Here is a 12248-nt window from a genome sequence, read left to right on the forward strand (position 1 = left end):
TGGACTTCATTTGATCTGATATTCAGCTGTCAACTGTATAAGATGTTGATATTCCTACTCGGCTGCTTCAGTAAACAGTATAAGGCACTGAGTCGTGAAGCAGGTTAGAGGAAATTTTCTCTAACTGGACCCCTGATCCAGAGTATCCACTCATTTATCGAAATACCTGATTCAAGCTATTTACACACGCATGGAAAGCTTGTGGGAAGTCGTTCTCCTGGTCAGGCGTTTGGGGTTTTACGCTGTGTCTCTTTATTAATTAGCGTTTGTCGGAGAGGAAGACAGAACCGCTGTGTCAACTCCTCTGCCTCAGCATCCTGAACAGCAGCACACGACACATAATCAATTACGCTGCGGAAAAGACGAGTGGACAGAGCGAGAGAGGAGGAGGAAGTTCATGAGGACCAGCGCACACAGTCCTCACCCTCATACCTGCTCGCCAGTGTGTTTTAGAATTTGGAAAGTACAGCAATCAGGCATAACATCATGACCACCTCCTCGTTTCTACACTCACTGTCCACTTTATCAGCTCCACTGACTGTATAGCTGCACTCTGTAGTTCTACAGTTACAGACTGTAGTCCATCTGTTTCTCTGATACTCTGTTACCCTGTTCTTCAGTGGTCAGGACACCCATGGACCCTCACAGAGCAGGTACTGTTTGGGTGGTGGGTCATTCTCAGCACTGCAGTAACACTGATGTGGTGGTGGTGTGTTAGTGTGTGTTGTGCTGATACAAGTGCATCAGACACAGCAGTGCTTCTGGAGTTTCTAAAACACTGTGTCCACTCACTGTCCACTCTATTAGAAACTCCTGATCCACTCAGACCAGCACAACACACCCTAACCCACTACCATCACATCAGTGTTACTGCAGTGCTGAGAATGACATCCGTCTGAGTTCACATCAGGCTCTCTGAACACACCAAATGAGACAGCTTGTCATGGACAGCGTTTAAACATCAGCTATAAAAGCCAAGTGGACACAGAGTGCGACACATCGATCTTTGGCCAACCCGTTTTGAAGTGACACTCTTGCCAAAGCCCCATGGCAGCTCGTGGTGCTTGGCCCCCTTTCCCTGCGCTAATCGAGCCAGGATGCACATCTCAATCTACGAGAAAAATATTCCTCCCTCCATAAAGAGGGAAGGGAATCAAATCAAGGCTGAGTGCATTAGCCTAATGGGACGAATCAAGCCACCATAGCAGACGGCTACTGTTACTCCTACTGGACTCATATTATAGGTTTCAGAGCCGTAATCACGAGGTGCGTTTCATATTGCCTTGTCGTTTGCCTTCGCAAACTCTCTCTAGTTTATAGCCATTCTTAAATCAAACAGGAATAAAGAGGTTATTCTAACTGCTAGACTAGGCTGAAGCCCTGAAACAATACCATGTGTTTCTAAGGGGCCGATATTATCAAATAACGCTACTTGACCCATAGGACGATAATATAAGACCTCAAGAATGTGCGCCTGCGTTTCTCATCCATCTGCATCGCATTTGGCACCAGACGAGCAAGCATAAAACCATCTGAAAGAAACCAAACAGCATCCTGGCATTAGACTCACTTATCTAAGCACTGACCCATGCATTAGGCCCCGAAAGGTCTTAATTGTGTGAGAGCACTGTTTGACAGAGCGATCCTTCTGCTTTATTGCGCTGAATGGACTGAACGGAATTCAGTTACACTGCAAAGTGACATTCATCTGCCTGAGTGTCATTAAGTTCTCATGCTTATGTCTCGTATGTCCATTTGTAAAGACATCAGTATGCCATACAGGGATTACATAACACCTCCACACAGTTTCAGGCAAGTATATCATGATTTAGACAGGTAGCAACATGCTAATTGGTGGAGTGTAAGCTTCTATTACTTGTCAGCTGCATAAGCTTCGCAGATCCAGTGCTAAAACTAGAGAAGCAAGCATGTCTTGGTAGAACAAATACATGTATGGGGTAAGAGGGGAAACTATTCAGCATTGTGTGAACTGAAGCTTATGGGACTGTATTGACATTGCATACTATTGGCAACACCTTAGACTCCCTACAGTCTAAAGATGTCAGGTGGTGCGACCATCCAACCATATATAGTACCTACAGTACTAACCCTAACTTCATCACAGTATACATTAGAATAAAGAAATCATTTGTCAGACTGATGGAGAACCTTTTCGAAAATGGTTCTGTGCTTTTATTGCTGCATGTCTTGATTAGGAGAATGCAAAAGCACCCATTCTTAAAAAAGGATGGTTCTCCAAGGGTTCTTTAGTAAAGAAAATGATGGACAACGAGCTATAGATGGTTCTAACATTCCTACCATATCAAGTAAGAAGTAACAACAGAAGAGCCCTTTTCCAATAGGTTCTATATAGAACTATCCACAGCACATCCTCCTTCAATCTGAAGAACGATTTCAAATGATGTGATGCACAGGGATTTTTGGGGTGTTCATGGTTCTATTTAGAACTATTTTGTTTACTCAAGATCCCTTGAAGAACCAATATCGTTCAATATAGAAACATGAACGCTCAAAAGAACCCTTTGCATGATTAAAGGCTTCTTTACAGCATGAAATGGTCCTTCAAGGGTTCTTGAATAAACAAAATGGTTCTATATAGAATCATCTACAGTCAGTCTGAAGAACCCGTCAGTCTGAAGAACCCTTTCATCATGCAAAGAAGCTTTTAGTCATGCAAAGGGTTCATTAAGTGTTCATGGTTCTATACTGAACCTTAAAGAACCCTTGAAGAACCACCTTTTTCTAAGTGTGCACAGGGAGTTCAGTGCAAACTAATGGAGCTATTCTTAGATTATTCACCAATCAGGTGTAACATCATGACCACCTCCTTGTTTCTACGCTCATTGTCCATCTTATCAGCTCCACTTACTGTATAGCTGCACTCTGTAGTTCTACAGTTACAGACTGTAGTCCATCTGTTTCTCTGATACTCTGTTACCCTGTTCTTCAGTGGCCAGGACCCCCATGGACCCTCACAGAGCAGGTACTGTTTGGGTGGTGGATCATTCTCAGCACTGCAGTTACACTGACCTGGTGGTGGTGTGTTAGTGTGTGTTGTGCTGGTCTGAGTGGATCAGACACAGCAGTGCTGCTGGAGTTTTTAAACACCTCAGTGTCGCTGCTGGACTGGGAATAGTCCACCAACCAAAAATATCCAGCAATCAGCGTCCTGTGGGCAGTGTCCTGTGACCACTGATGAAGGACTAGAGGATGACCGACACAAACTGTGCAGCAGCAGATGAGCTGTCATCTCTGACTTTACATCTACAAGGTGGACCGACAAGGTGACAGAGTGGACAGTGAGTGGACAGTGTTTAATAACTGTAACTGTAGAACTACAAAGTGCAGCTATACAGTAAGTGGAGCTGATAAAATGGACAATGAGCGTAGAAACAAGGAGGTGGTCAGAATGTTACGCCTGATCTGTGTAGAAGTGTGTAATAAAACATTGGACCTGTGGTTTGTTGAGGGGTTAACTGACCACTCTTGAATGTCACAAGTACCTCTGAAGTCATTTTTTTCATGCATTTTTCTAGATGCAGGAGTTTTTGCATAGAAAGCACAATAAAAGCATCCAGTTACCTCATCAATGTCTCATCGCGGGTCAATGCAAAGATTTCATAATGAACGGCCGTTATCCAGGCGTGCTCTCCATCATCACTTTATTACATCAATACCTCCTCCTCTCCTCCTCCTCCTCCTCCTCTCCTCCTCCCTCGACCCCTCTGCTTCTGAAATATGCATGCATACTTTCCTTACGGCTTTCCGACGGGCAGATTAAAGGACGGGAGGTATGCACTAACATGCCATCTTCAAGTCAAACAAGTATGAATGCTGTCAGTCGCTATGAAATATTCAAGCATTTCTCTTTTCCCAGTTCTGAGAAAATCACTTTGACTTTAATTAGATGAGCAGGTTGTCCGTTTAGGTAGCGGACATGTCATTCAGTTTAATTTAATTTGTCCAGACTAGCAGGTTAGACGTGTCTGCCTTCGTGCTGGACGCTGACGTTTGAAGCGAAATTCCACCCAATTTTCAAACAGTGAGATTCACAGAGTCACTCAGAGTGGGTTTGGTTTGAAATGGTTCAGACGGTCTTTACAGTGGCGGTGATGGGAACCAGGGGTCGCCATGACTACAACACAAATATAGACACTTTATCTACAAAATAGCAGAAAATCTGAACAAAATATTTATGTTTTCTTTAGGGACTATTTTGCCTCACATCGCCCTTCATGTACCCCTCCACCATGAATGGACTTCTAAAAATACGTCCAAAGGCTACCTACTGATCTCGGTCATTCACAAGCATTTCATGCAATAACAGTGAGGGAGCTTTTAGAGGTGGACGTCTGGTTCCTATCACCACTACTGTGACCAATTTTGACTCGAGTACCGTGCACTTCACATCACCACTCCACATCTTAATGATTTAATCATGCGGAAATTTTGAAGAATTGGTGGAATTCCCCCCCAGACTGTGAATTAAAACAAGCGTCCTTTGAGTTGCTGCACCTCAGCAGAGGGACAAGAACACAGACATGGGTCAGTTGCTTTTCACCCTGAGTACTAAAGCCAAAAAAGTGCCATTTGTTGTCTATTGAGTTTTTCTCAAGTCATTTCCTGTTACTCATCTCAGCAGGTCACCGGTTCCTCCGCTCCTGTGAGGAACAACGCCAGGTTTCCTGGCATGGGTACGACATCCAGCTTCAAGTTTCACAACTCGCTCCATCAGCACAGGTCCGGCTTTTGCGTCCTGCAGTCTCTCGGAAGACCGTGAGCAGATTCTACACGTGGTTGTGATGCTCAGTGAACGTTCGGGGTCTGAAGGAATAGTTCAGCGAAAAATCTAATGTGAGCAGTTTCCCCGCCTCCTGCAAATGTAGTCGATCAGCCGAGACATGTATGGCCTGCGAAGCTTGCTTTAGATTTGCACTGGAGCTATGAGGCTAAAGTAGCTTACATAATTAGTAGTAATGCAGTGAGTAAAGTTTACTACTTTGCACTGTGCAAACTGCACGTCTAAGGCCCGAAATCTGCTTCACTGTTAGAAATAAAGGTACAAACAATGTAAATGTGCCCTTCTTCAAAACGGAACAGTAGAATAAAAGCCTGGAGGCGAGGTGGGGTCTGTGGAGCCAGCACAGCTTAGAAAATATAATATCAATGGATTCTGGTTCAGTTATGTTCCCTGATTAAGGTACTGAGATGGACTCTTGAGGGAACCATCCCAGTGACAAGAGGGGCACTGACCCAGTGACAGAATCTTTGTGAAAACTGTCTTAAGTGGGAAGTCTCACTGGAAACTGTGTTCACATTGGAAATCAAGTGATTTTCATGTTTAGGTTCTATTGAAAATAATGTGATGCTGGTTTAAATAAATTGATGCTTATTTTGTTTTTTTAATAGGCTCAAATTCAGAATTTTAACCATTTGACAGCCCTAGTTTTGATGCAGTCTGGGCAAAAGTATAGACGACGTTCAGGCATCAAGACAGCTGCTAATGTTTTTAGCTTCACAGCGTAACTTTACATGTGTTTATAGATTGCATTATGTCATTCAGTGACAGAAATCACATAAGCAAGTTTATTGGTGCTTGCTTAATAATTTTACACAGTTTGATGCAAGTCTGTGGACAATGCCAGCAAGTTAATTAGCCTCATCGCTCCAGTACAAAACTAAAGAATCAAACTTCGAACACCAAACATGTCTTGCCTGACTACATTTGTGGAAATCTGGAAACTGTGTAAATTTGATTTCTCACCAAACTATTCCCTTAATTCATGTCTCCTCTCCAGTCTCGACGAGACCTGCTGGGCAGACAGTCTCAATGTCCTGAATGCTGGAAGCGTCCGTGGCATCTCCTCCACTCGCCACACTGCTCCTGGAAGACAGACTGGCCAAGAGAGAGTTAACCCCTTGGGCATACAAATCCTTCATGTTGAAGAAAGGTATCCCAGGGATCGGCCCTTTCCCTTCAAATCCGAACTGGTCCGCCTCAACAAGAGCCTTCTGTCTCTGGTAGTACTTAGAGAATTTGTTAAAGATGATGGTGATGGGTAGAGCCACCACCAGCAGGCCGCAGATGATGCAAAGGGTGCCGATGAGTTTCCCAGCAAGTGTGACTGGATATGTGTCCCCGTACCCAACCGTGGTCATGCTGATGGTGGCCCACCACCATCCTACAGGGATGGTCTGGAGCTCGGACTCATCCTCCTCTTTTTCCACAAAATAGATGAGCACGGAAAAGATGGATATTCCAACAGAGAGGAAGAGGAGGAGGAGTCCAACCTCGTGGTAACTGTGTCGGAGGGTGGCACCGAGGGATCGCAGGCCAACAGAATGTCGTGCCAACTTCAAGATCCTGAAGATCCGCATGAGCCGAAGGATCTGGACCACCTTCCCCACATTTTCCAGCTCTTCACTCTCTTCAGGGTCCACTTTTTCAAACGCCAAAGTGGCGTAGAATGGGACAATAGAGACAAAGTCAATTATGTTGAGGGTGTTGCTTAGGAATTTGCGCAAGCAAGGCGTGACGGCCAACCGTATGATGAACTCGAAAGTGAACCAGATGATGCAAATGGTTTCGAAAATGTTCAGCACTGGGTCCTCCAACGGTTTCTCATTGGCGTCCACTTTGTGGAATTCAGGCATGCTGTGAATACACATCGCCACGATACTAATCAGCACCACGCTCAAGGAAACTATAGCCAACATCTTGGCTGATCGCGAGTATGCTGGATTTTCCAGCCGCAGCCACAGCTGCTTGCGCTTCTCCGAACACCAGGTGCCCTCGAATTTCTCCAGATCCTTGTCCAGAGCTGACAGCTCTTCCATGGACGAGTCAAAACTCTCATTTTGGGGCTCGTCCTCATTCCAGTCCCGTTCTCCGGCATTCTCCTTCTGCTCCTGGAACTTGTTGCTGCAGCAGGAGTCAAGGTGCAGCTCCTTGATGCCCCAGTACTCCAGCTCCTGGCTGAAGCTGAACACACACAGTTCCTCCATCAGGTGGATCTTCCCCGTGTGGTAGAAGTTCAGCACGTAGCAGAAGAAACGAGGGTTTCGGTCGAAGTAGTACTCACGTTCCACGGCACTGTAGTCGTCACATAGCTCCAGGATGGCTGCTTCCGAGCGGCAGCAGAGCAGCTGGCCGAGGCGCGTGTGTGGGAAACGCTGCAGCACCACCCGAGCCACCTTCTGCTTATAGCCACCCACGTTCAGGTTGATGAAGCTGTCATCCGGGCCGCGGTGGTGCAGGATCTGACCGTACACCATGGTGGGCACCTCGGCTGAGGGGGACAGGAGTGAGGGGCAAAGCCAACGAGCAGAGTGGAGCTCACAGTTAACAACCCATCACCTGTAACACAGAAACAGAATGAGGAGCTGGCCAAGCCTAAAGGCTGCTACTCAGGAAATGACAGGAAAATGTGAAATATTAAGACACGATTCTTCACGATTGCTGTTAAAATAAACAAACAAACAGGCAGAATGTCTTGCAAGACATCTTTTGCAAACAGAGATGCAGGATGGGCTACTTGCCATTCTTTCCCCACCTTCCCTATTAGTACCCTCACCTGTCTGTAGTCTCTGTCTCCTCCCTCTCCCAGGTGTTGTAGCCTTTATCAAGCCCTCTGTTTCAGTCAGTGTTTGTCTGGTCTACTTGTCACTTTTTGAGATGTAGTGAATACCTCATGTTTTGTTCGCCTTGTTTAGGCCTTGTAGTTTGTTACTTTGTATGTTTTCTATTTTGTTTTGGTTGTTAAAGTCTCTTCACACCTATATCCTGCTGCCTTGCTCATTCCACATATGAGGAGTAAAAGATTTCTAAAATTGAGAAACTCCCAGATCTCCTCACATCACATGACACACACAAAGCTAAACATACCGGACCTGTTTGTGCTTTAATGTGCTCTTCTTCTAGCTCTCTGATTGGCTGTTGTTTGAATCACTCATTCATCTCTGACCTAACAGATCATTCGCACTGTCAGTCACAAAATTTGACGGAAGGGGTAAATCGAGGTTTCCCCATTATCTGATTACTGTCTGACTCATGTAGACCTGGAGTTTCCCCGTTATCTGATTACTGTCTGACTCATGTAGACCTGGAGTTTCCCTGTTATCTGATTACTGTCTGACTCATGTAGACCTGGAGTTTCCCCATTATCTGATTACTGTCTGACTCGTGTAGACCTGGAGTTTCCCCGTTATCTGATTACTGTCTGACTCGTGTAGACCTGGAGTTTCTCCATTATCTGATTACTGTCTGACTCGTGTAGACCTGGAGTTTCCCCATTATCTGATTACTGTCTGACTCATGTAGACCTGGAGTTTCCCTGTTATCTGATTACTGTCTGACTCATGTAGATCTGGAGTTTCGCCGTTATCTGATTACTGTCTGACTCGTGTAGACCTGGAGTTTCCCTGTTATCTGATTACTGTCTGACTCATGTAGATCTGGAGTTTCGCCGTTATCTGATTACTGTCTGACTCATGTAGACCTGGAGTTTCCCTGTTATCTGATTACTGTCTGACTCATGTAGACCTGGAGTTTCCCTGTTATCTGATTACTGTCTGACTCATGTAGATCTGGAGTTTCGCCGTTATCTGATTACTGTCTGACTCATGTAGACCTGGAGTTTCCCTGTTATCTGATTACTGTCTGACTCATGTAGATCTGGAGTTTCCCCGTTGTCTGATTACTGTCTGACTCATGTAGACCTGGAGTTTCGCCGTTATCTGATTACTGTCTGACTCGTGTAGACCTGGAGTTTCCCCATTATCTGATTACTGTCTGACTCATGTAGACCTGGAGTTTCCCCATTATCTGATTACTGTCTGACTCATGTAGACCTGGAGTTTCCCCGTTATCTGATTACTGTCTGACTCATGTAGACCTGGAGTTTCCCTGTTATCTGATTACTGTCTGACTCATGTAGACCTGGAGTTTCCCTGTTATCTGATTACTGTCTGACTCATGTAGACCTGGAGTTTCCCCGTTATCTGATTACTGTCTGACTCATGTGGACCTGGAGTTTCCCCATTATCTGATTACTGTCTGACTCATGTGGACCTGGAGTTTCCCCATTATCTGATTACTCAAGTGCATGTAAACTCATCGGTTTACTAACAAAATGATTTTCTGCACTTACTGGGTTATTAAGTGCACGTAAACGCAGTCACTGACTGGTGGAGTGAGTTCATGCGGCTATACACGAGTTGGATTTGATGTAATACGTCTGTAAAAAACATGCATAGCGTGTAAAGTTACTGATGCTCATGGCACGAGCTGAACATTTAAAATTGTGTGGAAAATGCAGATGATAAACTTTCAATCCATGTCGGTAAGTAGGAGAGGAGATATTTAATCACGATTTAAATTTGATGGAAAGTTCTTGTTTTTCATACAGTCTCGTTTTGTTGGAATACAAAACAAACCTTTGACGTTTACGACACTGAAACAAGTCACTGCTGTCGGAACGAAACCTCATATCTCCCAAATGGTCACTTTACAGGAGAAGGAAAGAACTTACTCTACTCTTAATGTAAGTCAATGGAACCAGACGTCTTTCTAAGCAAATTCAGAGCATTTCTTTTGGTCCAGTCATCATGAAATTTACACACAATGTAAAGGACAACAGGCTTTTTCAGATTCTGTCAAAAACCGAAAATCATCAAAAATGGAGACATGAGCTTCCAACAGCAGCGAGATGGAGGAGGTCAGGAAAAGGTCAGGAGCGCCTTCAGTGCAGAATGTCAACGAGATTCAGTTTGTAAGTAAGTTATAATTATGTAATTAGGTTTCTATAACCACACTATAACAACAGCTTTAAGACTGGTCCAGACTTCTAGTTAAATCACTCCTAAGCTGAAGCATCACCTGTTCTGCCCTCAAGAGCTCAAACTTTCCGTCCTCGGTCGGAGGAGCTTCCACTCCCGCGGTCCCGCCGCATCCTAAACCAGCAGCGCTGTGGAAGAAGTCCTCTAATCAGAACTACTAATGCCGCTAATGGATATCGATCCATCCAGCGAGGCAAATCAGAAGCTTTTCAGGTCATCGTGAGCATTTTCCTGCTGCCCCGACCTGCCCCGAGCTGCCCCCTGCGTCCTGCTTTCCCAAAACTTCAGAGCCTGCGCTCTCAGTCCTGTCAGCTGGAGCAGAGCAGACACACCTGAGACAGACTGACCGCTGGTTTTGCGCTCTGACCGCAGCAGAAACGATGAGATAAAGTGCTTTAACTGACTCCATAAAGCTGTGAGACCTGATTTCCTCCGAATTATTAAAGGGTTTTTACCTTTCAGCCTCCGTCCGCGTCTCTCTCCCCCTCTCTCTCACTCCCTCTCACTCCACAGGGCACATCATCACTCCCGCTTCACTCTCCGGTCCCGGTTTGGATCGCCGCGTGCCCGGTGCTGTCGCTGGGCTGCGTGTGCGCATGCGCGTCACTGGCCCGGGGCAGCGCGTCAACGCGCACTTCGCCATCGGGGACGCGCCTCTGGCGCTTTTCATCCCGAGAGAGAGAGACAGAAACAGAGAGAGAGAGAGAGAGAGAGAGAGAGAGAGAGAGAGAGAGAGAGAGAGAGAGAGAGAGAGAGAGAGAGAAACAGAGAGAGAGTGAGAGAGAGAGAGAGAGAGAGAGAGAGAGAGAGAGAGAGAAAGAAAGAAAGAGAGGGAGAGAAACAGAGAGAGAGTGAGAGAGAGAGAGAGAGAGTGAGAGAGAGAGAGAGAGAGAGAGAGAGAGAGAGAGAGAGAGAGAGAGAAAGAAAGAAAGAAAGAGAGGGAGAGAAACAGAGAGAGAGTGAGAGAGAGAGAGAGAGAGATACAGAGACAGAGAGAGAGAGAGAGAGATACACACACAGAGAGAAACAGAGAGAGACACAGAGAGAGAGAAACAGAAAGAGAGAAACAGAGAGAGAGAGTGAGAGAGAGAAACAGAGAGTGACAGCAAAAAGAGAGAGAGAGACAGAGACAAAGAGAGAGAGAGAGAGAGAGAGAGAGAGAGAGAGAGAGAGAGAGAGAAAACAGAAACAGAGCGAGAGAGAGAAACAGAGACAGAGAGAAACAGAGACAGAGAGAGAGAAAGAGAGAGAAACAGAGACAGAGAGAGAGAAAGAGAGAGAAACAGAGAGAGAGAGAGAGAGAGAGAGAGAGAGAGAGAGAGAGAGAGAGAGAGAGAGAGAGAGAGAGAGAGATGGCTAAATTAGGACAGTGTCCACTCCTTTTAAATATTCAAAAAAGAGCTCTAAACTTCTGGAAACACATAAAATCCAGGGACGCCCGGCCACTCCACTATAAAGCACTGGCTAGTCAGGACCTGAACATCGAGTTCCCTGAGCCAGCTGGTCCTGAGTCTCAGTGACCTACAACCCAGCAACATCAATGACCAATCAGTCTGACCACAGACTCGCCCAGAAAATCAGACCCAACCAAATTATCATCAAACGAAAACAAAACTACATCGCCTACTGGACTGAGACAGAGCTGGTTACCCACAGAGGCCAGACTGTGCTCTCACTGTGAGCTCTCAGACAGAGCTGGTTACCCAGAGAGGCCAGACTGTGCTCTCACTGTGAGCTCTCAGACAGAGCTGGTTACCCACAGAGGCCAGGCTGTGCTCTCACTGTCAGCTCTCAGACAGAGCTGGTTACCCACAGAGGCCAGACTGTGCTCTCACTGTGAGCTCTCAGACAGAGCTGGTTACCCACAGAGGCCAGACTGTGCTCTCACTGTGAGCTGTCAGACAGAGCTGGTTACCCAGAGAGGCCAGGCTGTGCTCTCACTGTCAGCTCTCAGACAGAGCTGGTTACCCACAGAGGCCAGACTGTGCTCTCACTGTGAGCTCTCAGACAGAGCTGGTTACCCACAGAGGCCAGGCTGTGCTCTCACTGTCAGCTCTCAGACAGAGCTGGTTACCCACAGAGGCCAGACTGTGCTCTCACTGTGAGCTCTCAGACAGAGCTGGTTACCCAGAGAGGCCAGACTGTGCTCTCACTGTGAGCTGTCAGACAGAGCTGGTTACCCAGAGAGGCCAGACTGTGCTCTCACTGTGAGCTGTCAGACAGAGCTGGGTACCCAGAGAGGCCAGACTGTGCTCTCACTGTGAGCTCTCAGACAGAGCTGGTTACCCAGAGAGGCCAGACTGTGCTCTCACTGTGAGCTCTCAGACAGAGCTGGGTACCCAGAGAGGCCAGACTGTGCTCTCACTGTGAGCTGTCAGACAGAGCTGGGT

General features: G+C 46.2%; 1 protein-coding gene across 1 annotated transcript in view; it reads right to left on the reverse strand.

The window, feature by feature from the left end:
- Positions 1-5183: 5183 nt before the first annotated feature.
- The window catches only part of kcns3a (potassium voltage-gated channel, delayed-rectifier, subfamily S, member 3a), a 10291-nt gene continuing 3226 nt past the window's right edge, over positions 5184-12248 (reverse strand). The window contains exons 2-3 of the mRNA XM_017685505.2: positions 10314-10520; positions 5184-7378 (exon numbers count right to left, since the gene is read on the reverse strand). Coding sequence (XP_017540994.1) covers positions 5803-7296 — 1494 coding nt within the window. The 5' untranslated portion in view covers positions 7297-7378; positions 10314-10520 and the 3' untranslated portion in view covers positions 5184-5802. The remainder of the gene's footprint in view (positions 7379-10313; positions 10521-12248) is intronic.

The sequence above is a fragment of the Pygocentrus nattereri genome, chromosome 5, assembly GCF_015220715.1.
Source record: "Pygocentrus nattereri isolate fPygNat1 chromosome 5, fPygNat1.pri, whole genome shotgun sequence".
NCBI lineage: Eukaryota > Metazoa > Chordata > Actinopteri > Characiformes > Serrasalmidae > Pygocentrus > Pygocentrus nattereri.